Source organism: Stigmatopora argus, chromosome 15, assembly GCF_051989625.1.
Source record: "Stigmatopora argus isolate UIUO_Sarg chromosome 15, RoL_Sarg_1.0, whole genome shotgun sequence".
NCBI classification, from domain to species: domain Eukaryota; kingdom Metazoa; phylum Chordata; class Actinopteri; order Syngnathiformes; family Syngnathidae; genus Stigmatopora; species Stigmatopora argus.
Genome location: NC_135401.1, coordinates 16,374,552 through 16,402,256, shown reverse-complemented (window position 1 = coordinate 16,402,256; position 27,705 = coordinate 16,374,552). Strand labels below are relative to the sequence as shown.

The following is a 27,705-nucleotide window of genomic DNA, read 5'->3' as shown; positions in this document are numbered from 1 at the left end:
CCAAACGTCCGGTCACGAGATTCAACACACATTCATACCCCAATATGAATGTTTACTCACCTGAACAAGAGCGTCCCAAAATCTGGTTAGTCGTTAACCGTTGGCTCCCCAGCTGCAGAGCCAAAATCCTCCCGGAAAACGTTTTTTTTATTCCGTGGATACCTTGATGATGCAACCTTCAGCGCTATTAAAACATTCATATATAGTAGCAACTGTAGGAAAACACTGATAAATTATACATATAACAATAATAAACTGAACACCAGGGTTAATGCTAAGTTGTTTTGAATTCCTAATTTGAAGTTGTTTATATGTTTTCTTACATGCGAGTGCTCATGTGCTTTGTCCTCTGCCTAATGTTGTCTTGAATGCACACAGAGCAGTAACTCACTACCGTATTTTGCCGTTTAATTTTTTTTTTTTTTGCTTTTTTGAGCCTCCTGTTTGTGCGCCATTTAATATACCCCTGCCGTTTAATATACCCCTGCCGTTTAATATATATAGTTGTGGTCAAAAGTTTACATACACTTGTGAAGAACATAATGTAATGGTTTTCTTGAGTTTCCAGTTATTTCTACAAATCTGATTTTTCTCTGATAGAGTGATTGGAACAGATACTTCTTTGTCACAAAAAACATTCATGAAGTTTGGTTCTTTTATGACTTTATTATGGGTTAACAAAAAAAGTGATCAAATCTGCTGGGTCATAAATATACATACAGCAACACGAATTAGCAATTTTGGTGACTTAGAAAGTTGTGTCAGTGAAATAAGCTTCATAGCATGGCCTCTTAACTTCTTGTGAGTGATTATGAGTGACTGCAGCTGGTGACTTCTCTGAGGCCATTTAAATAGGGCTCATTGGATGCAAACGCCCACAAACGCTACAATGGGAAAGTCAAAGGAGCTCAGCATGTATCTGAAAAAGCAAATCCTTGACTTGAACAAGTCAGGAAAGTCACTTGGAGCCATTTTAAAGCAGCTGCAGGTCCCAAGAGCAACAGTGCAAATAATTGTTTGTTAGTATAAAGTGCATGGCACTGTTTTGTTACTGCCACGATCAGGAAGAAAACACAAGCTATCACCTGCTGTGAGACAAAATTGGTCAGGAGGGTGAAGATTCAACCGGGAATCACCAAAAAGCAGATCTGCCAAGAATTAGAAGCTACTGGAACACAGGTGTCAGTGTCCACAGTCAAGCGTGTTTTGCATCGCCATGGACTGAGAGGCTGCCGTGCAAGAAGGAAGCATTTGCTCCAAAAGTGACACTTTAAGGTTTGCTGCTGATCACATGGACAAAGATAAGACCTTCTGGAGGAAAGTTCTGTAGTCAGACGAAACAATAATTGAGCTGTTTGGCCACAATGCCCAGCAATAAGTTTGAAGGGGAGGCCTTTAACCCCAAGTACACATACCTGCCGTCAAGCACGGTGATGGTAGTATTATGCTGTGGGGCTGTTTGCTTCCAATGAAACTGGTGCTTTACAGAGAGCAAATGGGATAATGAAGAAGGAGGATTACCTTCAAATTCTCCAAGATAGCCTAAAGTCATCAGCCCGAAGATTGGGTCTTGGACACAGTTGGGTGTTCCAACAGGACAATGACCCCAAACACACATCAAAAGTGGTAATGGAATGGCTAAATCAGGCTAGAATTAAGGTTTTCGAATGGCCATACCAAAGTCCTGACTTAAACCCCATTGAAACTTGTGGACAATGCTGAAGAAACAAGTCCATGTCAGAAAGCCATCAAATTTAACTGAACAGCACCAATTCTGTCAAGAGGAGTGGTCAAAGATTCAACCAGAAGCTTGCCAGAAGCTTGTGGATGCCTACCAAAAGCGCCTAATTGAAGTGAAAATGGCCAAGGGACATGTTACCAAATATTTGCGCTGCTGTATGTATATTTTTGACACAGCAGATTTGATCATTTTTTTCTGTTCACCCATAATAAAGTCATAAAAAAACCAAACTTAATGAATGTTTTTTGTGACAAAGAAGTATCTGTTCCAATCACTCTATCAGAGAAAAAATAGAGTTGTAGAAATAACTGGAAACTCAAGGGAGCCATGACATTATGTTCTTCACAAGTGCATGTAAACTTTTGACCACAACTGTGTATATATACATAAGTATACAGTGGTACCTCGACATACGAGCTTAATCCGTTCCGGAACTGAGCTCGTATGACGAGATTCTCGTAACTCGAGCGGAAGTTTCCCATTGAAATGAATGGGAAACAAATTAATTTGTTCCAACTCTCTGAAAAAAACACCAAAAACAGGATATTGGATTGGAAAAAATGTTTTATTTCTTATAATTCGCCATATATTGACAAAGTAATAAATAATGAGTGGTTTGATAGTAATAATGTGTTTAATAGGAGTAAAATTAGACACATTTCGCGGAGGGGAGAGACGACACACACGGAGGCGGAGGGAGGTGGGGGGGGTTGTTCGGGGGGACTTTCTCCACGGCACTCGTAAACGAACAAACACATTTAAATTAACTTGGATAACTAAAAAACAGACACTCAATGTTTAATGTAACCTCAAACAAAACTAAATTCTAAATTTGTTGTAATCTTTTTTACCTTACGAAGTTCTACGGGTTGACACCACCTGGCCGCTCCGCCGAAGTCTTCAAAACGAACGCATCAAGAGTTGTTTGTTTTTGTCTACCCTTCAAAATATTTCGATAATGTCGTCGCATACAAATGTCATCATAATACGATGATGCGCGACCACTTGCCAGTTTGTCAGGGTGAGTCTTTTCTATAAAATCCGAAACCTCTTGCCACTTCGCGAGCATGTCTTTTGTAGCCGCCTCTTCCACCGCCTCCTCGCTACTAAGTTCCGGCAACAAATGTTCACGCTCCTGTAGGTCGATTAAATCCTGTGTCATGAGTTCTTCGTGGTGCTCGGCGATTAGGTCATTCACATCTGCCTCATGAAGTGCTCTTTCCAAAATTCACGAAGGGTTAGCTCTCTGTCATCTGTCACATTGAAGCATTTCTTGAATAAATTGTACACCAGTAGCGGCTTAATTTTACAGTCACCGCTGGCATTAGCACACAACGCTAGCGTTAAGCGGTCTTTCATAGTTTTGTGTCCCGGTAATGCCTTCTCTTCTGCCACGATGAATGTCCGCCTGGGCATTTTTTTCCAAAAAAGACCAGTTTCATCGCAGTTGAAAACTTGCTGCGGGGTGTAATTTTCCTGGGCGATAATCAAGGCAAATGTCTTGATAAATTCCACCGCAGCTTTCGAATTGCAACTCGCCGCTTCTCCGTGTCGGATTACAGAGTGTATTCCAGATCGTTTTTTAAATTTTTCGAACCAGCCATGACTCGCTTTAAATGTTTGTGAAGTTGTTGAAGGCTCTCCTTTCGTTGATATCAAATCTATGTAAATTCGGCTGGCTTTTTCACAAATGGTAGACTCGGCCAGGATATCTCCTGCTAATTGTTTATCTTTTATCCACAATAAAAGAAGGTTCTCCATCTCGTCGTGAATGTCACTGCGCCGGTGGGAAATGATAGATAGTCCTTTGGTAAGCCTCTTCTCCTTAATTGCGTCCCTCTGCTTAAGGATGGAGGATATGGTTGACGTATTCCTCTCGTATTGCCGAGCGAGCTCGGTAACACGTACCCCACGCTCATGTTTTTCAATTATTTCGCGTTTCATGTCCATTGTCAACGGTCGCCTTTTCTTAGCAAAACTTTGCCGATCTATAGTAATACGTATTGTTTACCTCGTATGTAAATGTAGACCAAGTGGGGGGAAAACGGGTGTGGAAATGCAAAGTCCGCCCACCAGTGCTCGTAGACATATTTTATACACGAAAGAGATGCAAAAAATAAATAATGCCATGGCCACCTGGCTTGGTCGCATCACAAAATTTTGACCGCATCACGGGCGAATTATTCGATCGAAATTTCCCCCGTAAGACGAGCATTTTGTATGACGAGGTACCACTGTATATATTTTATATATATATATATATATATATATATATATATATATTTATATATATATATATATATATATATATATATATATATATATGTATATGTATATATATATATGTATATGTATATATATATATATATATATATATATATATGTATGTATATATATATATATATATATATATATCACTGTATGGCATCATTCAATTGATTTGCAAACTTTGTGCAACGTTCAATATTTGGGTCCTGCTGCTCGATCTTTCTGTTTATAAATGGTACTGACGGTCGAACGATTCAAGTTGTATGCCCGTGCAACGCTCACCACTCTCACGCGCATCAAGCTTCGTTATTATTGCCACTCGTTTCAAATGAAATGGCTTGCCTCTTCCTTGCACCTCCCTCACTAGAAGCATTTCACTTTTCACCAACCATATTGAATAATGGCTGCACGAGATATTTCATGATAAAAATGAAAAAGGTTCTTGCGCACTGGAGATACGTCACGTACTTACGCAACTTACGCACTGCAACGAACTGGGCAGAGGAAGGTGGATGCTGGGTGAGCTGAGCTCACAGCGCCAGGCGTCGGTATTAGCGGCGGAAAGAAGCACTACTCGGAAAAAAGCGCGCAATACAAAATCGAATTTACGAACATTTTTTGACATAAACGCAATTTGCAGACATGTTCGTATGTACCGTTGTCCGTAAGTCGTATGTTCGTAAGTAGGGGAGCGTCTGTATAGACGTTTTTTTTTGCCTTATCGCTACATCATCGCAACATTTTACCGAGGAATTCACTTCCCTGGGCTCGGTTCTAATGTCCAAAGAGCTCCAGTATTTGTATTTAATCATTGAATGCTGTTTTAGGATGAATTTGACCCGATTGCTGTCATTTCACGGCTCGGTTCTGCTACATCTGCCCGCCCAAGAGTGCTTATTCCCGGGCTGCCATTGACAGTAGACTAATAAATTGAGAGTGATGAGCGGCAAAGGGAAATGAATCATTGATTTTTACTATAATTTGGACAACGCCGGCGGCGGGCCGGATTAAAAATCCTAACGGGCCGTATATGGCCCGCGGGCCGAGGTTGAAAAACTTGTACACACACGATCCGGGGGTGGGGCGAGCGCGCGAATCCCGTTTCGGCGGAACCTCCGTTCGGCCGAATGACCGTTCGGTGGAACGTCCATTCGGCGACCTGTCTGTCTGTCAAACGTCCGTCGGCGAAACGTCTTTAGGCGAATCATCCGAGTACCATATATATATATATATAAATATATATTTATATATATATATATATAAATATATATATATATATATATATAAATATATATATATATACATATATATATATATAAATATATATTTATATTTATATATATATATATAAATATATATATATATATACATACAGGGTGTCTAAAAAAAATGTACTCACTTTTAGAATGACGAGAAAACCTTTATTTATGAACATAGAGTGAAGTGAAATAGCATCGAATACATGAGACAAATGTAATACAAGAATCATGTTCGCAAATGTTCAAAGTGATGACCATTATTGTCCAGACAACGCTTTATAACGCGCACCAACGGATTCGCAAACATCGCGAAACATGTCATTAGGAATATCACGACATTGTCTTTCAATTTCCAATTTCAATGCGTCCTGAACGTTTATTGTTGGTATTCTGTACGGTTCCATCTGCTTCAAATTTGTCTCTGATGCGCGCAATGGTCCGGCGCGTGGGTGGCGGTTTTGCGAATTCACTTGTGAACCGGCGTTGCACTTCAGTGGCGTTTTCGGTCTTCCAATAGCATTTCAGGACAAACTTTCTCTCTTCGAAACTAAGTTGATTTCCTGCCATGGCTTCAGTAATTCAGGATATCTGTAACACAAAAAAAGAGTGAGTACATTTATAATGATCATCAATTTGAACATTTGTCTCATGTATCCGATGCTATTTCACTTCGCTCTATGTTCATAAATAAAGGTTTTCTCGTCATTCTAAAAGTGAGTACATTTTTTTGAGACACCCTTTATATATAAATATGTGTATGTGTATGTGTATGTGTATGTGTATGCGTATGCGTATGCGTATGCGTATGCGTATGCATATGCGTATACATATATATTAAACAGCAACTCAGCTTTTTTGGCAAGATTTGTATGGTGTTCATGGGGGCATAATTATAAATACTTAAATTCATTAAAATTCCAAGTCAGACTTTATTCAGCAGTATGTAGTTTTAACTAGAGCAGTTAGAAGTATCTGCAAAACGTTGATGCACGCCGTCACGGCATAAAGAGTGTATAGTGGATCGTACCCTCCCGTTTGTGCGCCATTTAATATACCCCTGCCGTTTAATATACTTGGGTATATTAAATGGGGGGTATATTAAACAGCTAAATACGGTACCAGCTTCAGCTGATAAAGAGGGTATCTTTACTCATTAATTACTCAATACGTCCAAACCTGTCGCTTCCAATTGCCTCGATCGCGTCCTCAAGAAGATTGAAAAGTTATGGAAATGGGGCTTTTGGTCACTTTCCTCTTGCCACTACTCCATTTTGGGCTGACGTCCAGGTGGCCGTCTGAAAAGGCGCTATTTTAAGGTCGGGCTGATAGTGCTCTCCTCTCGCAAGATGGTTCTCTTCTACAGCGCAACTTCCTTGCGACATCATAGAGCCATGGCTTCCTGCTAGCGAATAGAAGGCCAGCAAGTTGTTGGGAGATAGCTAATAAGAAAGGAACTCCAGCAGTAGTCTGGCAGTATGGGGTCCGGGAATCTTTGCTACATGAGCGCCGGTCCTTCTATGCCTGGTGTCAGAGTCTGGTCCGTATACTCGGCAGTAAGTCAAATCTGTTTCCAGTGGGGGTTGGATTCCCCTAAGGGTGTCCTATGTCAACAATCCTGTTAATAATTTTTATATCAGAATATCTAGACTCAGCCATGGCATTTATGGGGTCTGACTTGTTGGCGTGAGTATCTCATCCCTACTTTATGCAGATGATGTGGTTCTAATGGCCTGATCAAGCTGTAATCTCCAACTCTCACTGGAGCAATTTCAAACCGAATGTGAAGACCACGGGGCCGACCAAGGAAGTGCTGGAGAGACAATGTCTCCCGTCTGACCTTGAAACACCTTGGGATACTCCCGGAAGAGCTGGAAGAAATGGCTCGGGAAGTCTGTGCTTCCCTGCTGAAGCTGCTTCCCCGCAAGTTGACCTCGAATAAGCGGAAGAAGATTATATGGCATGGGCACTCCCTAAAATATGGCATGAGGATCTTTGTCACTGAGAAAGAGCTGCTCCTCCAAATCGAGAGGACTCAGATCTGGTGGAATCTATTCTGGATGCCTTCTGGAAACCTCCCTGGTGGGGTATTCTGGGCAGTTCCCATTTGTAAGAGACCTCGAGGACTTGATCAAAGGAAATGTCGTGTTTACATGATTCTTTTTCTGAACTGAATTTAAGTCCTTTTACATTTCATAATATTAATAATGACTCAAATGTAATTCAATATTCTTTATTTGAAGTGTTGTTGAGTCGAAAAGTATCCATTCACATTAAACAAGACATAATGCACCTATATTTTGAAAGCTTGTTTAAAAGTTGTAAAAACAAAACTCGAGAAGTGTGTCCTTTGTATTTGCAGATTACAACTGGCTACAATCTGGAGGATGATCGTTGTGAATGTGCGGCACTCCGCAATTACAAGGAGAATGAGCAGGTGCAGTGGGACTCTTCTGTTTTCAATAAGACATCATTTTATTGTTGTCCTATCGTCGCTGTCTTCTGTCTATATATTTACAGAGAGGGGGAGTGAGTGAGTGAGTGAGTGAGTGAGTGAGTGAGTGAGTGGGTGGGTGGTTGGTTGAGGTGAGGTGAGGTGAGTGACTGGGTGATAGTGAGTGAATGAGTGAGAATGTGTGAAATAGTACGAGTGTGAATAAGTGAGAGAGAGAGTAAGTTAGTGAGTGGGTGATAGTGAGTGTGAATAAGTGAGAGAGAGTGAGTTAGTGAGTGGGTGACAGTGAGTGTGTGTGAAGGAATGAGAGTGAGTGTGTGTGAAGGAGTGAGAGAGACGGAGTTTGAGTGTGAAAGGCGCCAGCGCCTCGAGCGAGAGCGGGTCCAGCGAGTGCGAGCGCTGGTCCAGCGAGTGCGAGCGCTGGTCCAGCGAGTGCGAGCGCGGGTCCAGCGAGTGCGAGCGCGGGTCCAGAGAGAGCTAGCGTAAGTGCGGGTCCAGCGATAGTGAGAGCGAGCGCGGGTCCAGCGATAGTGAGAGCGAGCGCGGGTCCAGCGATAGTGAGAGCGAGCGCGGGTCCAGCGATAGTGAGAGCGAGCGCGGGTCCAGCGATAGTGAGAGCGAGCGCGGGTCCAGCGATAGTGAGAGCGAGCGCGGGTCCAGCGATAGTGAGAGCGAGCGCGGGTCCAGCGATAGTGAGAGCGAGCGCGGGTCCAGCGATAGTGAGAGCGAGCGCGGGTCCAGCGATAGTGAGAGCGAGCGCGGGTCCAGCGATAGTGAGAGCGAGCGCGGGTCCAGCGAGAGCGAGCGCGGGTCCAGCGAGAGCGAGCGCGGGTCCAGCGAGAGCGAGCGCGGGTCCAGCGAGAGCGAGCGCGGGTCCAGCGAGAGTGAGCGCGAGCGCGGGTCCAGCGAGAGTGAGCGCGAGCGCGGGTCCAGCGAGAGTGAGCGCGAGCGCGGGTCCAGCGAGAGTGAGCGCGAGCGCGGGTCCAGCGAGAGTGAGCGCGAGCGCGGGTCCAGCGAGAGTGAGCGCGAGCGCAGGTCCAGCGAGAGTGAGCGCGAGCGCGGGTCCAGCGAGAGTGAGCGCGAGCGCGGGTCCAGCGAGAGTGAGCGCGAGCGCGGGTCCAGCGAGAGTGAGCGCGAGCGCGGGTCCAGCGAGAGTGAGCGCGAGCGCGGGTCCAGCGAGAACGAGCGCGGGTCCAGCGAGAACGAGCGCGGGTCCAGCGAGAACGAGCGCGGGTCCAGCGAGAGTGAGCGCGAGCGCGGGTCCAGCGAGAGTGAGCGCGAGCGCGGGTCCAGCGAGAGTGAGCGCGAGCGCGGGTCCAGCGAGAGTGAGCGCGAGCGCGGGTCCAGCGAGAGTGAGCGCGAGCGCGGGTCCAGCGAGAGTGAGCGCGAGCGCGGGTCCAGCGAGAGTGAGCGCGAGCGCGGGTCCAGCGAGAGTGAGCGCGAGCGCGGGTCCAGCGAGAGTGAGCGCGAGCGCGGGTCCAGCGAGAGTGAGCGCGAGCGCGGGTCCAGCGAGAGTGAGCGCGAGCGCGGGTCCAGCGAGAGTGAGCGCGAGCGCGGGTCCAGCGAGTGCGAGCGCGGGTCCAGCGAGTGCGAGCGCGGGTCCAGCGAGTGCGAGCGCGGGTCCAGCGAGTGCGAGCGCGGGTCCAGCGACAGCGAGCGCGAGCGTGGGTCCAGCGACAGCGAGCGCGAGCGTGGGTCCAGCGAGAGCGAGCGCGAGCGTGGGTCCAGCGAGAGCGAGAGCGAGCGCGAGCGCGGGTCCAGCGAGAGGGAGCGCGGGTCCAGCGAGAGCGAGCGCGGGTCCAGCGAGAGCGAGCGCGAGCGCGGGTCCAGCGAGAGCGAGTGCGAGCGCGGGTCCAGCGAAAGCGAGTGCGAGCGCGGGTCCAGCGAGAGCGAGCGCGGGTCCAGCGAGAGCGAGCGCGGGTCCAGCGAGAGCGAGCGCGGGTCCAGCGAGAGTGAGCAAGAGCGAGAGCGAGCGCGGGTCCAGCGAGAGCGAGCAAGAGCGAGCGCGGGTCCAGCGAGAGCGTGTCCCGCGAGAGTGAGCGCGGGTCCAGCGAGAGCGTGTCCCGCGAGAGTGAGCGCGGGTCCAGCGAGAGCGAGCAAGAGCGAGAGCGGGTCCAGCGAGAGCGAGCAAGAGCGAGAGCGGGTCCAGCGAGAGCGAGCAAGAGCGAGAGCGGGTCCAGCGAGAGCGAGCGCGGGTCCAGCGAGTGCGAGCGCGGGTCCAGCGAGTGCGAGCGCGGGTCCAGCGAGTGCGAGCGCGGGTCCAGCGAGTGCGAGCGCGGGTCCAGCGAGAGCGAGCAAGAGCGAGAGCGGGTCCAGCGAGAGCGAGCAAGAGCGAGAGCGGGTCCAGCGAGAGCGAGCGCGGGTCCAGCGAGTGCGAGCGCGGGTCCAGCGAGTGCGAGCGCGGGTCCAGCGAGTGCGAGCGCGGGTCCAGCGAGTGCGAGCGCGGGTCCAGCGAGTGCGAGCGCGGGTCCAGCGAGTGCGAGCGCGGGTCCAGCGAGTGCGAGCGCGGGTCCAGCGAGAGCGAGCAAGAGCGAGAGCGGGTCCAGCGAGAGCGAGCAAGAGCGAGAGCGGGTCCAGCGAGAGCGAGCGCGGGTCCAGCGAGTGCGAGCGCGGGTCCAGCGAGTGCGAGCGCGGGTCCAGCGAGTGCGAGCGCGGGTCCAGCGAGTGCGAGCGCGGGTCCAGCGAGTGCGAGCGCGGGTCCAGCGAGTGCGAGCGCGGGTCCAGCGAGTGCGAGCGCGGGTCCAGCGAGTGCGAGCGCGGGTCCAGCGAGTGCGAGCGCGGGTCCAGCGAGTGCGAGCGCGGGTCCAGCGAGTGCGAGCGCGGGTCCAGCGAGTGCGAGCGCGGGTCCAGCGAGTGCGAGCGCGGGTCCAGCGAGTGCGAGCGCGGGTCCAGCGAGTGCGAGCGCGGGTCCAGCGAGTGCGAGCGCGGGTCCAGCGAGTGCGAGCGCGGGTCCAGCGAGTGCGAGCGCGGGTCCAGCGAGTGCGAGCGCGGGTCCATCGAGTGCGAGCGCGGGTCCAGCGAGTGCGAGCGCGGGTCCAGCGAGTGCGAGCGCGGGTCCAGCGAGAGCGAGCGCGGGTCGAGCGAGCGCGGGTCCAGCGAGCGCGGGTCCAGCGCGTGCGAGCGCGGGTCCAGCGAGAGCTAGCCTAAGTGCGGGTCCAGCGAGAGCTATCCTAAGTGCGGGTCCAGCGAGAGCTAGCCTAAGTGCGGGTCCAGCGAGAGCTAGCCTAAGTGCGGGTCCAGCGAGAGCTAGCCTAAGTGCGGGTCCAGCGAGAGCTAGCCTAAGTGCGGGTCCAGCGAGAGCTAGCCTAAGTGCGGGTCCAGCGAGAGCTAGCCTAAGTGCGGGTCCAGCGAGAGCTAGCCTAAGTGCGGGTCCAGCGAGAGCTAGCCTAAGTGCGGGTCCAGCGAGAGCTAGCCTAAGTGCGGGTCCAGCGAGAGCTAGCCTAAGTGCGGGTCCAGGGAGAGCTAGCCTAAGTGCGGGTCCAGCGAGAGCTAGCCTAAGTGCGGGTCCAGCGAGAGCTAGCCTAAGTGCGGGTCCAGCGAGAGCTAGCCTAAATGCGGGTCCAGCGAGAGCTAGCCTAAGTGCGGGTCCAGCGAGAGCTAGCCTAAGTGCGGGTCCAGCGAGAGCTAGCCTAAGTGCGGGTCCAGCGAGAGCTAGCCTAAGTGCGGGTCCAGCGAGAGCTAGCCTAAGTGCGGGTCCAGCGAGAGCTAGCCTAAGTGCGGGTCCAGCGAGAGCTAGCCTAAGTGCGGGTCCAGCGAGAGCTAGCCTAAGTGCGGTTCCAGCGAGAGCTAGCCTAAGTGCGGGTCCAGCGAGAGCTAGCCTAAGTGCGGGTCCAGCGAGAGCTAGCCTAAGTGCGGGTCCAGCGAGAGCTAGCCTAAGTGCGGATCCAGCGAGAGCTAGCCTAAGTGCGGGTCCAGCGAGAGCTAGCCTAAGTGCGGGTCCAGCGAGAGCTAGCCTAAGTGCGGGTCCAGCGAGAGCTAGCCTAAGTGCGGGTCCAGCGAGAGCTAGCCTAAGTGCGGGTCCAGCGAGAGCTAGCCTAAGTGCGGGTCCAGCGAGAGCTAGCGTAAGTGCGGGTCCAGCGAGCGCGGGTCCAGCGAGAGCGAGCGCGGGTCCAGCGAGAGCGAGCTCGGGTCCAGAGAGAGCGAGCGCGAGCGTGGGTCCAGCGAGAGCTAGCGTAAGTGCGGGTCCAGCGAGAGCTAGCGTAAGTGCGGGTCCAGCGAGAGCTAGCGTAAGTGCGGGTCCAGCGAGCGCGGGTCCAGCGAGAGCGAGCGCGGGTCCAGCGAGTGCGAGCGCGGGTCCAGCGAGAGCGAGCGCGGGTCCAGCGAGTGCGAGCGCGGGTCCAGCGAGAGCGAGCGCGGGTCCAGCGAGTGCGAGCGCGGGTCCAGCGAGTGCGAGTGCGAGCGCGGGTCCAGCGAGTGCGAGCGCGGGTCCAGCGAGTGCGAGCGCGGGTCCAGCGAGTGCGAGCGCGGGTCCAGCGAGTGCGAGCGCGGGTCCAGCGAGTGCGAGCGCGGGTCCAGCGAGAGCGAGCGCGAGCGTGGGTCCAGCGAGAGCGAGCGTGGGTCCAGCGAGTGCGAGCGCGAGCGTGGGTCCAGCGAGAGCGAGCGCGAGCGCGGGTCCAGCGAGAGGGAGCGCGAGCGCGGGTCCAGCGAGAGCGAGCGCGGGACCAGCGAGAGCGAGCGCGAGCGCGGGTCCAGCGAGAGCGAGTGCGAGCGCGGGTCCAGCGAAAGCGAGCGCGGGTCCAGCGAGAGCGAGCGCGAGCGCGGGTCCAGCGAGAGCGAGCGCGAGCGCGGGTCCAGCGAGAGGGAGCGCGAGCGCGGGTCGAGCGAGCGCGGGTCCAGCGAGCGCGGGTCCAGCGCGTGCGAGCGCGGGTCCAGCGAGAGCTAGCCTAAGTGCGGGTCCAGCGAGAGCTATCCTAAGTGCGGGTCCAGCGAGAGCTAGCCTAAGTGCGGGTCCAGCGAGAGCTAGCCTAAGTGCGGGTCCAGCGAGAGCTAGCCTAAGTGCGGGTCCAGCGAGAGCTAGCCTAAGTGCGGGTCCAGCGAGAGCTAGCCTAAGTGCGGGTCCAGCGAGAGCTAGCCTAAGTGCGGGTCCAGCGAGAGCTAGCCTAAGTGCGGGTCCAGCGAGAGCTAGCCTAAGTGCGGGTCCAGCGAGAGCTAGCCTAAGTGCGGGTCCAGCGAGAGCTAGCCTAAGTGCGGGTCCAGGGAGAGCTAGCCTAAGTGCGGGTCCAGCGAGAGCTAGCCTAAGTGCGGGTCCAGCGAGAGCTAGCCTAAGTGCGGGTCCAGCGAGAGCTAGCCTAAATGCGGGTCCAGCGAGAGCTAGCCTAAGTGCGGGTCCAGCGAGAGCTAGCCTAAGTGCGGGTCCAGCGAGAGCTAGCCTAAGTGCGGGTCCAGCGAGAGCTAGCCTAAGTGCGGGTCCAGCGAGAGCTAGCCTAAGTGCGGGTCCAGCGAGAGCTAGCCTAAGTGCGGGTCCAGCGAGAGCTAGCCTAAGTGCGGGTCCAGCGAGAGCTAGCCTAAGTGCGGTTCCAGCGAGAGCTAGCCTAAGTGCGGGTCCAGCGAGAGCTAGCCTAAGTGCGGGTCCAGCGAGAGCTAGCCTAAGTGCGGGTCCAGCGAGAGCTAGCCTAAGTGCGGATCCAGCGAGAGCTAGCCTAAGTGCGGGTCCAGCGAGAGCTAGCCTAAGTGCGGGTCCAGCGAGAGCTAGCCTAAGTGCGGGTCCAGCGAGAGCTAGCCTAAGTGCGGGTCCAGCGAGAGCTAGCCTAAGTGCGGGTCCAGCGAGAGCTAGCCTAAGTGCGGGTCCAGCGAGAGCTAGCGTAAGTGCGGGTCCAGCGAGCGCGGGTCCAGCGAGAGCGAGCGCGGGTCCAGCGAGAGCGAGCTCGGGTCCAGAGAGAGCGAGCGCGAGCGTGGGTCCAGCGAGAGCTAGCGTAAGTGCGGGTCCAGCGAGAGCTAGCGTAAGTGCGGGTCCAGCGAGAGCTAGCGTAAGTGCGGGTCCAGCGAGCGCGGGTCCAGCGAGAGCGAGCGCGGGTCCAGCGAGTGCGAGCGCGGGTCCAGCGAGAGCGAGCGCGGGTCCAGCGAGTGCGAGCGCGGGTCCAGCGAGAGCGAGCGCGGGTCCAGCGAGTGCGAGCGCGGGTCCAGCGAGTGCGAGTGCGAGCGCGGGTCCAGCGAGTGCGAGCGCGGGTCCAGCGAGTGCGAGCGCGGGTCCAGCGAGTGCGAGCGCGGGTCCAGCGAGTGCGAGCGCGGGTCCAGCGAGTGCGAGCGCGGGTCCAGCGAGAGCGAGCGCGAGCGTGGGTCCAGCGAGAGCGAGCGTGGGTCCAGCGAGTGCGAGCGCGAGCGTGGGTCCAGCGAGAGCGAGCGCGAGCGCGGGTCCAGCGAGAGGGAGCGCGAGCGCGGGTCCAGCGAGAGCGAGCGCGGGACCAGCGAGAGCGAGCGCGAGCGCGGGTCCAGCGAGAGCGAGTGCGAGCGCGGGTCCAGCGAAAGCGAGCGCGGGTCCAGCGAGAGCGAGCGCGAGCGCGGGTCCAGCGAGAGCGAGCGCGGGACCAGCGAGAGCGAGCGCGAGCGCGGGTCCAGCGAGAGCGAGTGCGAGCGCGGGTCCAGCGAAAGCGAGTGCGAGCGCTGGTCCAGCGAGAGCGAGCGCGGGTCCAGCGAGAGTGAGCAAGAGCGAGAGCGAGCGCGGGTCCAGCGAGAGCGAGCGCGAGCGCGGGTCCAGCGAGAGCGAGTGCGAGCGCGGGTCCAGCGAAAGCGAGTGTGAGCGCGGGTCCAGCGAGAGCGAGCGCGGGTCCAGCGAGAGTGAGCAAGAGCGAGAGTGAGCGCGGGTCCAGCGAGAGTGAGCGCGGGTCCAGCGAGAGCGAGCAAGAGCGAGAGCGGGTCCAGCGAGAGCGAGCAAGAGCGAGAGCGGGTCCAGCGAGAGCGAGCAAGAGCGAGAGCGGGTCCAGCGAGAGCGAGCAAGAGCGAGAGCGTGTCCAGCGAGAGCGAGCGCGGGTCCAGCGAGAGCGAGCAAGAGCGAGCGCGGGTCCAGCGAGTGCGAGCGCGGGTCCAGCGAGTGCGAGCGCGGGTCCAGCGAGTGCGAGCGCGGGTCCAGCGAGTGCGAGCGCGGGTCCAGCGAGTGCGAGCGCGGGTCCAGCGAGTGCGAGCGCGGGTCCAGCGAGTGCGAGCGCGGGTCCAGCGAGTGCGAGCGCGGGTCCAGCGAGTGCGAGCGCGGGTCCAGCGAGTGCGAGCGCGGGTCCAGCGAGAGCGAGCGCGAGCGTGGGTCCAGCGAGAGCGAGCGCGAGCGTGGGTCCAGCGAGAGCGAGCGCGAGCGTGGGTCCAGCGAGAGCGAGCGCGAGCGTGGGTCCAGCGACAGCGAGCGCGAGCGTGGGTCCAGCGAGAGCGAGCGTGGGTCCAGCGAGTGCGAGCGCGAGCGTGGGTCCAGCGAGAGCGAGCGCGAGCGCGGGTCCAGCGAGAGGGAGCGCGAGCGCGGGTCCAGCGAGAGCGAGCGCGAGCGCGGGTCCAGCGAGAGCGAGCGCGGGTCCAGCGAGAGCGAGCGCGAGCGCGGGTCCAGCGAGAGCGAGCGCGAGCGCGGGACCAGCGAGAGCGAGCGCGAGCGCGGGTCCAGCGAGAGCGAGTGCGAGCGCGGGTCCAGCGAAAGCGAGTGCGAGCGCGGGTCCAGCGAGAGCGAGCGCGGGTCCAGCGAGAGTGAGCAAGAGCGAGAGCGAGCGCGGGTCCAGCGAGAGCGAGCGCGAGCGCGGGTCCAGCGAGAGCGAGTGCGAGCGCGGGTCCAGCGAAAGCGAGTGCGAGCGCGGGTCCAGCGAGAGCGAGCGCGGGTCCAGCGAGAGTGAGCAAGAGCGAGAGTGAGCGCGGGTCCAGCGAGAGCGTGTACCGCGAGAGTGAGCGCGGGTCCAGCGAGAGCGTGTACCGCGAGAGTGAGCGCGGGTCCAGCGAGAGCGAGCAAGAGCGAGAGCGGGTCCAGCGAGAGCGAGCAAGAGCGAGAGCGGGTCCAGCGAGAGCGAGCAAGAGCGAGAGCGGGTCCAGCGAGAGCGAGCAAGAGCGAGAGCGGGTCCAGCGAGAGCGAGCAAGAGCGAGAGCGGGTCCAGCGAGAGCGAGAGCGGGTCCAGCGAGAGCGAGCGCGGGTCCAGCGAGAGCGAGCAAGAGCGAGCGCGGGTCCAGCGAGTGCGAGCGCGGGTCCAGCGAGTGCGAGCGCGGGTCCAGCGAGTGCGAGCGCGGGTCCATCGAGTGCGAGCGCGGGTCCAGCGAGTGCGAGCGCGGGTCCAGCGAGTGCGAGCGCGGGTCCAGCGAGTGCGAGCGCGGGTCCAGCGAGTGCGAGCGCGGGTCCAGCGAGAGCGAGCGCGGGTCCAGCGAGAGCGAGCGCGAGCGCGGGTCCAGCGAGAGCGAGTGCGAGCGCGGGTCCAGCGAAAGCGAGTGCGAGCGCGGGTCCAGCGAGAGCGAGCGCGGGTCCAGCGAGAGTGAGCAAGAGCGAGAGTGAGCGCGGGTCCAGCGAGAGCGTGTACCGCGAGAGTGAGCGCGGGTCCAGCGAGAGCGTGTACCGCGAGAGTGAGCGCGGGTCCAGCGAGAGCGAGCAAGAGCGAGAGCGGGTCCAGCGAGAGCGAGCAAGAGCGAGAGCGGGTCCAGCGAGAGCGAGCAAGAGCGAGAGCGGGTCCAGCGAGAGCGAGCAAGAGCGAGAGCGGGTCCAGCGAGAGCGAGCGCGGGTCCAGCGAGAGCGAGCAAGAGCGAGCGCGGGTCCAGCGAGTGCGAGCGCGGGTCCAGCGAGTGCGAGCGCGGGTCCAGCGAGTGCGAGCGCGGGTCCATCGAGTGCGAGCGCGGGTCCAGCGAGTGCGAGCGCGGGTCCAGCGAGTGCGAGCGCGGGTCCAGCGAGTGCGAGCGCGGGTCCAGCGAGTGCGAGCGCGGGTCCAGCGAGAGCGAGCGCGGGTCCAGCGAGAGCGAGCGCGAGCGCGGGTCCAGCGAGAGCGAGCGCGAGCGCGGGTCCAGCGAGAGCGAGCGCGAGCGCGGGTCCAGCGAGAGCGAGCGCGGGTCCAGCGAGAGCGAGCGCGGGTCCAGCGAGAGCGAGCGCGGGTCCAGCGAGAGCGAGAGCGAGCGCGAGCGCGGGTCCAGCGAGAGCGAGCGCGGGTCCAGCGAAAGCGAGCGCGGGTCCAGCGAGAGCGAGCAAGAGCGAGAGCGAGCGCGGGTCCAGCGAGAGCGAGCAAGAGCGAGAGCGGGTCCAGCGAGAGCGTGTCCCGCGAGAGTGAGCGCGGGTCCAGCGAGAGCGAGCAAGAGCGATAGCGGGTCCAGCGACAGCGAGAGCGGGTCCAGCGAGAGCGAGCGCGGGTCCAGCGAGAGCGAGCGCGGGTCCAGCGAAAGCGAGCGCGGGTCCAGCGAGAGCGAGCGCGGGTTCAGCGAAAGCGAGCGCGGGTCCAGCGAGAGCGAGCGCGGGTTCAGCGAGAGCGAGCGCGGGTCCAGCGAGAGCGAGCGCGGGTTCAGCGAGAGCGAGCGCGGGTCCAGCGAGAGCGAGCGCGGGTCCAGCGAGAGTGAGCGCGAGCGCGGGTCCAGCGAGAGTGAGCGCGAGCGCGGGTCCAGCGAGAGTGAGCGCGAGCGCGGGTCCAGCGAGAGTGAGCGCGAGCGCGGGTCCAGCGAGAGTGAGCGCGAGCGCGGGTCCAGCGAGAGTGAGCGCGAGCGCGGGTCCAGCGAGAGTGAGCGCGAGCGCGGGTCCAGCGAGAGTGAGCGCGAGCTCGGGTCCAGCGAGAGTGAGCGCGAGCGCGGGTCCAGCGAGAGTGAGCGCGAGCGCGGGTCCAGCGAGAGTGAGCGCGAGCGCGGGTCCAGCGAGAGTGAGCGCGAGCGCGGGTCCAGCGAGAGCGAGCGCGAGCGCGGGTCCAGCGAGAGCGAGCGCGAGCGCGGATCCAGCGAGAGCGAGCGCGAGCGCGGGTCCAGCGAGAGCGAGCGCGGGTCCAGCGAGAGCGAGCGCGAGCGCGGGTCCAGCGAGAGCGACCGCGAGCGCGGGTCCAGCGAGAGCGAGAGCGAGCGCGGGTCCAGCGAGAGCGAGAGCGAGAGCGAGCGCGGGTCCAGCGAGAGCGAGCGCGGGTCCAGCGAGAGCGAGCGCGGGTCCAGCGAGAGCGAGCGCGGGTCCAGCGAGAGCGAGCGCGGGTCCAGCGAGAGCGAGAGCGAGCGCGGGTCCAGCGAGAGCGAGCGCGAGCGCGGGTCCAGCGAGAGCGAGCGCGGGTCCAGCGAGAGCGAGCGCGAGCGCGGGTCCAGCGAGAGCGACCGCGAGCGCGGGTCCAGCGAGAGCGACCGCGAGCGCGGGTCCAGCGAGAGCGACCGCGAGCGCGGGTCCAGCGAGAGCGACCGCGAGCGCGGGTCCAGCGAGAGCGAGCGCGGGTCCAGCGAGAGCGAGCGAGAGCGAGCGCGAGCGCGGGTCCAGCGAGAGCGAGCGCGGGTCCAGCGAGAGCGAGAGCGAGCGCGAGCGCGGGTCCAGCGAGAGCGAGAGCGAGCGCGGGTCCAGCGAGAGCGAGCGCGAGCGCGGGTCCAGCGAGAGCGAGCGCGAGCGCGGGTCCAGCGAGAGTGAGCGCGGGTCCAGCGAGAGCGAGCGCGGGTCCAGCGAGAGCGAGCGCGGGTCCAGCGAGAGCGAGCGCGGGTCCAGCGAGAGCGAGCAAGAGCGAGAGCGAGCAAGAGCGAGAGCAAGCGCGGGTCCAGCGAGAGCGTGTCCCGCGAGAGTGAGCGCGGGTCCAGCGAGAGCGTGTCCCGCGAGAGTGAGTGCGGGTCCAGCGAGAGCGAGCAAGAGCGAGAGTGGGTCCAGCGAGAGCGAGCGCGGGTCCAGCGAGAGCGAGCGCGGGTTCAGCGAGAGCGAGCGCGGGTCCAGCGAGAGCGAGCGCGGGTTCAGCGAGAGCGAGCGCGGGTCCAGCGAGAGCGAGCGCGGGTTCAGCGAGAGCGAGCGCGAGCGTGGGTCCAGTGAGAGCGAGCGCGGGTCCAGCGAGTGAGCGCGAGCGCGGGTCCAGCGAGTGAGCGCGAGCGCGGGTCCAGCGAGAGCGAGCGCGGGTCCAGCGAGAGCGAGCGCGGGTTCAGCGATAGCGAGCGCGGGTCCAGCGAGAGCGAGCGCGGGTTCAGCGATAGCGAGCGCGAGCGTGGGTCCAGTGAGAGCGAGCGCGGGTCCAGCGAGTGAGCGCGAGCGCGGGTCCAGCGAGTGAGTGCGAGCACAGGTCCAGCGAGAGTGAGCGCGAGCGCGGGTCCAGCGAGAGTGAGCGCGAGCGTGGGTCCAGTGAGAGCGAGCGCGGGTCCAGCGAGAGCGAGTGCGGGTCCACCGAGCGCGAGTGCGGGTCCACCGGGCGCGAGCGCGGGTCCGGCGGGCGCGAGCGCGGGTCCGGCGGGCGCGAGCGCGGGTCCGGCGGGCGCGAGCGCGGGTCCGGCGGGCGCGAGCGCGGGTCCGGCGGGCGCGAGCGCGGGTCCGGCCGGCGCGGGTCCGGCTGGCGCGAGCGCGGGTCCAGCGGGCGCGAGCGCGGGTCCGGCGGGCGCGAGCGCGGGTCCGGCGGGCGCGCGCGCTGATAAGGCGAACGCGGGTACGGCGAGCGCGGATCCGACGAGAGCGAACGCGGGTACGGCGACCGCGGGTCCGACGAGAGCGAGCGCGGGTCCGGCGAGAGCGAGCGCGGGTCCGGCGAGAGCGAGCGCGGGTCCGGCGAGAGCGAGCGCGGGTCCGGCGAGCGTGAACACGGGTCCAGCGGGAGCATGTCCAGCGGGAGCGTGTCCAGCGAAAGTGTGTCCATTTATACACACACATCTTTACAAACTTATCTGATTGTAGAATTTTTTATTTGTGATTATTAGTTGCAGAAAGCGAAATGTATATTAAAATGTAATAACATGTAATAAAAACCCTGACACCAGTTTTAAATTCCAAGCAAATTGAAAGTCCATCCACCTACCTTTTAAAACAATACAATTTCATTTAGATGCACAGTAATTATTATTTTTTGTCTCTAGATTTACATTTTTTATGGCACAAGATCCAATGCCGACTTTTTTGTCCATAACGGCTTCTTCTTCCAAGACAACATCCATGATCAATTGAAGATCAAGCTGGGCATCAGTAAAAGTGAGAGACTTTATGCCATGAAAGCAGAGGTTCTGGCACGTGCGGGTATCCCAGTGTATGTATAATATTGATTTTTACTCTTTTTCTTTTTTTATTCTCAAGGCATCAAATTATTGTTATTGGGACCTAAACTGACTTGACTTGTAGTTTAGTTATTGTCGAATTTTAACATTAATTAATGTCTAATCTAAATATAGGAAAATACTAGAAAGGCATTGTCATTGGGCCCCATGATAAAGCTGGACAATTTGCTCAACAAAATCTAACTCAACATTAAGACATGATATTGCGTCTTTTTCTTTTTACAAAAAATAATTCAAAAGATTGAATTATATACATCAACCCTTTTCATTACCCACATAACATATTGATATTACAGAATACAAGATTAGATGTACAGTGGGGCAAGTTAGTATTTAGTCAACCACCAATTGTGCAAGTTTTCCTACTTGAAAAGATTAGATAGGCCTGGGTTCAAATCCAGGTCACGTCCGAAATGTGTGGAGTTTGCATGTTCTCCTCGGGCCTGTGTGGGTTTCCTCCAGGTACTCCGGTTTTCTCCCACATTCCAAAAACATGCATGCATGCCCCTAGGTATGGGCGTGAGTGTGCATGGTTGTCCGTCTCCTTGTGCTTTGCAATCGGCTGGCCACCGAATCAGGGTGTCCCCCGCCTCCGGCCCGTAGTCAGCTGGGATATGCTCCAGCACCCACGACCCTAATGAGGATAAAGCGGTTCAGAAAATGAGATGAGAGAGAAAATTCTTATATTTAGTGCTTATTTGGCTGCTTGAAATCATTGAAAAACCTTTTATTTTAATGTTGTTTTATTCATGCCATCTCATATTCAGTACCACCCATTGCACCTCTGCACTTCTTTTTATTCCGTAATATAAAGAAGATTAGACCAGAATCTCTCCGCACCCTGTTTCGTTCACGGACACTCAAAAATGTCCGCAACGACCGTCAACATTTCTCTACGACACCTCAGCAGGGCTTATGGCTGAAATTGGATAGTCAGGCATTAGAGATTGGGGAGAAGCTTAGTCATCTGTGTGAAACGCTGAGTCAAACTGCTGCTCCTCTACATTGAAAAGAGATAAGGCATATATTTTGCACATTCACAATCATATCTATTATTTATCCTCTCAGTCAAACCACATATTTTGCTGTATCTGAAGACATTTTTTTATTTTTTTTTGCCTATTCTTTGCCTGACAAGTTTTTATCTTTCTGTGCTCAGTAGTTGTATTTTCTCAGATGAGTATCTGGATTAATTATTGTTGTTTGTTCTTAAAACAGTGGTGAATGAATTCATGATTTTTTTATCTATTGATTTCTAGGTCATGTGTCTTTGCTCTCCACTTGAATGAATATCCAGTTTCAGCACAGCTCCTAGCTTTTTTGAGAGTCTTCTGCATGACAGAGGGTAAGAAATGTCATTTGTTGTACTGCACCCAACAATATGGAACATTCTGATGTGGTCTGAATTAACTTTAGTTCGAGCAAAGCATTTTTTTTTTCAAGCCTTGTCTCCCACTCCACCGGGGGGTAAAAAATGTTATTTGTTCAGTCTCCGTGCACCATAGGTCCAAGGGACTCTGTGGTAACTGTGCAATTCTTACAATGCATGTAATATTTATCTTGACTGTTTTGACTGTAATAGAGAAAAATCACCCATTATAGCTTACCAAGTACATCACCATAAATCGGGGGGGTGCAAACTATTCTACAAAGGGCCACAGTGCATGCAGGTTTTCATTCCAACCCATAACGAGGTCACCTTTTCACCAATATGGTGTCCTAAAAGTGCAATCAGTGGATTGCAGTCAGGTGCTTCTTGTTTCAGCAGAAACCCCATTGGTTAAACTGTCTGTACTGGATCGGTTGGAACAAAAACCCGCACCCACAGCGGCCCCTGAGGACCATTTTTCCCATCCCTACCATTATGGATCTAAATTCAGTCTCAAAATTAGAGGCCCCAAATGCAAAAGACCCCCCTCCCCCCACATACACACACATCCATCATTTTTGTGATATACTGTACAATACAGAAGGTTACATGCTGACAATCCCGCAATAATCAACCAAGCCTCCTGCTGGTATTTTCTTTTAAAAAAATCTTATAACCATTAAAGGTTATTTCAGGTCTAAGTACTCGAGGCAATTATGAAAACGTTGTAAAGGGGATTTGTCCACTTGAATGAAGTATGTTTTTGATAGGTTCATCAATAGGCATTCCCAAATGCACGCCCAAATAAAGAGACAAGACAATCTTCTGGGTTTGCTTGCAAGGAGAATCGAACCTTACAAGTCTCTGTCCAGGTTCGTTCTGGCCTCACACATCTTTTCCTTGTTTATTAGCTTCGAGTACCCTAGTTACAATAGACATCTTAGCTCTCAAAACAAATGAAGGTCATGTAGAGCCGAAGGATCTTCTCCACATTCCAGCAGTCCAAGAGGATTCGACCTTGCTGTTGTTTGGTCTAACTAAGGAGCAAAGCATTTACTTCGTTGCAAGCAGGTGTAGACTATAATAACTTTTCTAATGTTAATAAGCTATGTAAAGCAAAGCGTTCTTCATTGCAAGCAAATATAAAATAATGTAAGACTAATAACCCTAACATTCCCCCTGTTTTTTATATATTTGTACATAATTCCATAATCAACCTTCTTTCCGGCAATATTTCATTAATTCATATTTCATGAAAAATACAAATACACTTACAGCGTTTAATGATTAAATACAAATACTAGTATTTGTATTTAATCATTAAACGCTGTTTTCGGCTGTATTTGACCGAATTTGAGAGCATTCTGAGCCGTTTGGGGAATGGACGTATATAGACGTTTTTTTTTGCCCCCATCGCGACATCATCGCGACAGTTTACCGAGGAATTCACTTCCCTGGGCTCGGTTCTAATACTAGTATTTGTATTTAATCATTAAACGCTGTTTTCGGCTGTATTTGACCGAATTCGAGAGCATTCTGAGCCGTTTGGCGAATGGACGTATATAGATGTTTTTTTTCCCCCCATCGCAACATCATCGCCACAGTTTACCAAGGAATTCACTTCCCTGGGCTCGGTTCTAATGTCCAAAGAGCTCCAGTATTTGTATTTAATCATTAAATGCTGTTTTAGGATGGATTTGACCCGATTGCTGTCATTTTACGGCTCGGTTCTGCTACATCTGCCCGCCCAAGAGTGCTTATTCCCGGGATGCCATGCCCGCCCAAGAGTGCTTATTCCTGGGCTGCCATTGACGGTAGACTAATAAATTGAGAGTGATGAGCGGCAAAGGGAAATGAATCATTGATTTTTACTATAATTTGGACAACGCCGGCGGCGGGCCGGATTAAAAATCCTAACGGGCCGTATATGGCCCGCGGGCCGAGGTTGAAAAACTTGTACACACACGATCCGGGGGCGGGGCGAGCGCGCGAATCCCGTTTCGGCGAAACCTCCGTTCGGCCGATCGTTCATTCGGCCGATCGTTCATTCGGCCGAATGAACGTTCGGCGGAACGTCCATTCGGCGACCTGTCCGTCTGTCAAACGTCCGTCGGCGAAACGTCTTTAGGCGAATCATCCGGTCACGGTTTATACAACTTTCCTTGTTCTGTTAGCCTGGCTTCTTTTGGCTACTTCTTTTTTGGAACCATTCAGCCATGCCTACGCTGTCACACACATGGGACTAGCTGTTACAATACACAGCAGAAGGAGCAACACCTCGGTGCCGCCGGAGATTCGGAGCTGGACAAAAGTGCCGGGAGAAGAGGCAACGCTTCTGACCAACCATTCCATCGTGGGATAAGATGGAAGAGCTGTCGGCGATTACCAGCAACGGAGTCGAGGTGCCCTACTCTGCTGCTGTTGTCTTCGGCTCCAGACTACTGAGGAACTGTGCGGATGGGCTTGGAGGAGTGACTCTGCATGTTCTCTGCCTCGGTCCCAGTCTGTAGGGGTTCCCCATCTCGTGGAGGACTTCCTGTGTGTGGTTCCAGTTTTTGTCCAACTTTACAACGTCTTTTGAGTCTATCCGTTTTTGCTACCGAAACCAAGATGGCGCCATTCATGTGGCAGCCGGTGGCGGTAGCTCCATCCACTCTTGCTCGTTTTGTATTTTTGCTCTGGTGATTCTTAATGATCCCATTGATCTTGATTTGCTTTGTACTTTGTGCTTTTGCTTTGTTGTTCTGCGGCCTTTGCGACTGTACTGTCTAACTTATAACTATGCCTTTTCTTGCTACTGTCACAATGAAATTTCCCGAATACAGGATGAATAAAGTTATCCAATAATCCTGCACATCAATGTTATCACCAGTAGGCTGTCTAATAAGAAGATACTGTACTTGGAATTTGGAATTTGTTAGAGCACTTCAAACAACAACATTAATCGACAACAAACATTAACGTTTTATCATTCCTTTGGAATTTAATTTTTCACCCGTTTTATTGCTCGCTGCTGGTTCTTACCTGTTTGGATTTCACTTGCCCTTCTGCTGTGCTGGTTGATGGGCGTTTTGAAAAAATAACTATCAAAGATGATTGCCTTTTAATGACTTTTAATAATGTTTCTATAATGCAACAGACAAACTTCGTCAAAGTGGGCAATCGCACGACTCGTGAACACTTGTTCTGGATGTTTTTTTTTTCTATGAAGACAGAAAGTTTGTAAAACATCTCCAGCATTTCTTTGATTTTGATTTTGATTTTTTTGCTGTTGCAATGCTCGCTGCTCCCTCCTCGTCTGCCTTCTCGTTGTATTCCCCCGTATTGTCAAGTGTACCATTAACTCTAGAGTTTGTTTTTATGCCCACTCGACCAACTGGTCATCCACGCTGACCACTTCTTTTCATTTGCACTGGTAATTTTCTTGGGAGGCATGATGATAAAAACAGAAGCAGCTGCTATATCCACACTTGGAAAAACTCAACAAAAACACGCCGTCAGAAGTACGTGAAGATGAACGGTGGTCAAAAAAGAGAGAATCTTGAAACAATGGTTGTCGTGAGACAGCCAATGAGAGCCCAGTATAGAGTAGAGAGCTTCTAGAGTGAGAATCAGTGCATCCGCGACAATATTTTCAAAATAAAATCACGGATAACGAATGCATGTACTTTTGGGGGTTTTCGTAACTTGGATATTTTTCCTATCTCGTGGCACTCATTTGCAAATAAAATTTTTCATAACTTGGAAATTTTGCTCCTAGAGCAGGGGTGTCAAACCGATTCCGCCGAGGGCCGCAGTGGGTCCTGGTCTTTGTTCCAACCGATCCAGTGCCGACATTTTAACCAATCAGGTGTCTTCTCAAATAAGTAGCACCTGACTTTAATTAACTGATTACACTTGCAAAAGGTATCCTCTTGTTGAGTTGGAATGAAAACCTGCACCCACTGCGGCCCTTTGAGGATCGGTTTGACACGCCTGTCCTAGAGGCAGGCGTAAGTAGAGGTATGACTAGTTATTAAGTCTGATTGAAGGTCTTGCGGTCAATCATTAAAATATCAGCCTTGTTACCTGCATAATGTGTATCTCATGCTATTATTTCATCTAGAGACTTGGTGATTTGGGTATGACAAAACTAGACTGCTCGGGACACACTTCCTGGTTGTACTGCTCACGTGACTTCCTTTTTGAATTAGTCCACGTGCAGGCAACACCCTTTTGGAATATGCAATCCAACAGAGGATCCTTTCGATTCATACAGTATCTCAGAAATACCACGCACGATAATTTTTCTTAAGATTTTTCCATCAAAGTAACAAATTTGTGCTCTGTATTAAAACCATGAATATGGAGGTAAAAATTGTAAATAAAGGTGGCGTCTTATACGAGATAAATCGTAAAATTCAACGATTTTAAGTCAATTTTAAGGGTAATGATAATACGCGGAGGCGGTCAATATGTGGGAAAATACGGTGTGTATTGTCCATTAAATAAATCTAACTCAACTCAAATGAGGTGGGGAGTACTTGAGCACATTGGTTAAGCTATATCACGGCTAACTACTTTTTTTCTTCCTTTGGTTCTGTTGTTGGTTTTAGTAGTACTCGGTAAGATGCATGGAATATGATTCATGAATGCCGATTGACAAGAAAAATTAAACTGTTTGATCAAGAGGTGGTGACCGCAAGTGTTTCCACCAATAGAATCAGCACTAAAATGGTGATTTTACTGTTTTATCAAGGGCTTGCTTTTCTTTTAAGGCCGGAGATGAGATTGAAAGCCTAGACTTGAGAACTGTAATGCAAACATTTTCAGTAACACATTGCAGTAGTGTCAGATTTAAAATGTATACAGTAATTAAAAAGAAAATGTAACACAAAATTACAAATTAAAAACTCACATGAAAACATTCTTACCTGTTTAATTTTTGCTACAAAGTCAGGAGTATTAAACCATGCATTACATATGGACCTTTTTTATGAGTTGAATAATTCACTCTTAGACTTCTGGTTTTATGTTTTATCACAGAGGAACTGAAAGACTACCTTGTGGAAGACTCCCTCAATAAGATCTTAAACCTGAGTAACCGTGAGTTCCCAGTTAGCTGGGAGAATGAAATCAAAATTTGGACTTTCCTGGAGACCAGAATTGCTCTACTTCTCAAGAACTACAGAACTACTTCTGAGGTCAGAATTTTATTTTTCAATGCTCAGTATAAGTCGTCCCCTCAGATGAACAAGGATTTATCCGATTGGGGGGAAGGTGTGGACTCGGGGGATCTTATACGTCGGAGAGCAAATCTTGCATACACAGATTGAATTTTTTTCCCCATGGACATATAAACGAACGCCCTAATTTTTAAAACTATGGAGCACATTCATGGAATAAGGATGTAAAAACATCTGCAAAACGATGTACTGTATTTTCACACCTATAGGGCGCGCTTAAAGTCTAAAACTTCCTCTAAAATGGACCGGGCGCCCAATCAGTCGGTGGCCTTGTTTAAGGGCTAAATTCAAAATTTTGTATGACCCTCTACTGACTGGTTTCATTTCTTGCCGACACGCTACTTATTGCGATCAACCCAGCGGACGTTCACCCTAAAAAATGGCCTCCCCGCGTATTCCAAGCATTATGCTAAATCAATGAATTGGTTCCCGAACTTTTAGTACAGCAGTAATTTATATGTAAATTATCTCATTCGTTCCACGGTCCAAACACAACTGCCAACTAAACCCTTTAAAATTGGTCAAAGTGTCCCACTTTTGTAGGAAAGATGTTGGGGCTACTGGCCAACACTTAAATAAAATCGGACACAGAGAGCACACTGAGACAGAAAGAATGAGATTTTAACCGTGCCTCCAGAGGGGGAGGAGGGAACAATGTTAAAGCCGGAGAATGTGTCTGCCCTCCAGCGCCTCAAAGTAAACTCCCGCCCAAAAGCAGCTTCAACAGCGTTTTTAATGAGGTAGAACACGTCATAAAAAGGAGGCGTTTATACAAATAGGTGTAGTGCACATTTTAACCAATAGGTCTCAATAAAATTCTATTCTAGTAACTATATACATGAGTGCAAAAGGGTGCAAGATTAAATATAACAATACAATTCACATTTCACAAAAGATGTGAGAAACACTCAAATATGAGAGAAAATTATAAGAAAATGATTTATTAATGTCTTAAAATGTATATAATGGCCAAAAATCCCGGTCAGAAGGTGGGCCGGAATAGTTTCCTCCGCGGCCGTTATAATGGCAGACGTTAAACCCGTGTTTTTCTGCCAAATGGCGGCAAGAGTCCGTTTTAGCAGGGGCGAAAGCTGTCCACTTTATTCTATATTTTAGACTTTTACGTGTGCCTTATCTGTGTGTGTGTGTGTGTGTGCCGCAAATGGCGGCAAGAGTCCGTTTTAGCAGGGGCGAAAGCTGTCCACTTTATTCTATATTTTAGACTTTTACGTGTGCCTTATCTGTGTGTGTGTGGGGGGGGGATGTGT

At 53.5% G+C, this 27,705-nt stretch overlaps 1 protein-coding gene across 1 annotated transcript in view; it reads left to right on the top strand.

Annotated features, from left to right (window-relative positions):
* Nucleotides 1-27,705, top strand: part of setd3 (SET domain containing 3, actin histidine methyltransferase) — a 90,989-nt gene that overhangs the window by 55,271 nt on the left and 8,013 nt on the right. Inside the window, exons 9-12 of the mRNA XM_077620222.1 lie at nucleotides 7,628-7,702; nucleotides 19,649-19,815; nucleotides 21,103-21,188; nucleotides 26,238-26,395. Of these exons, the coding sequence (XP_077476348.1) occupies nucleotides 7,628-7,702; nucleotides 19,649-19,815; nucleotides 21,103-21,188; nucleotides 26,238-26,395 (486 nt within the window). The remainder of the gene's footprint in view (nucleotides 1-7,627; nucleotides 7,703-19,648; nucleotides 19,816-21,102; nucleotides 21,189-26,237; nucleotides 26,396-27,705) is intronic.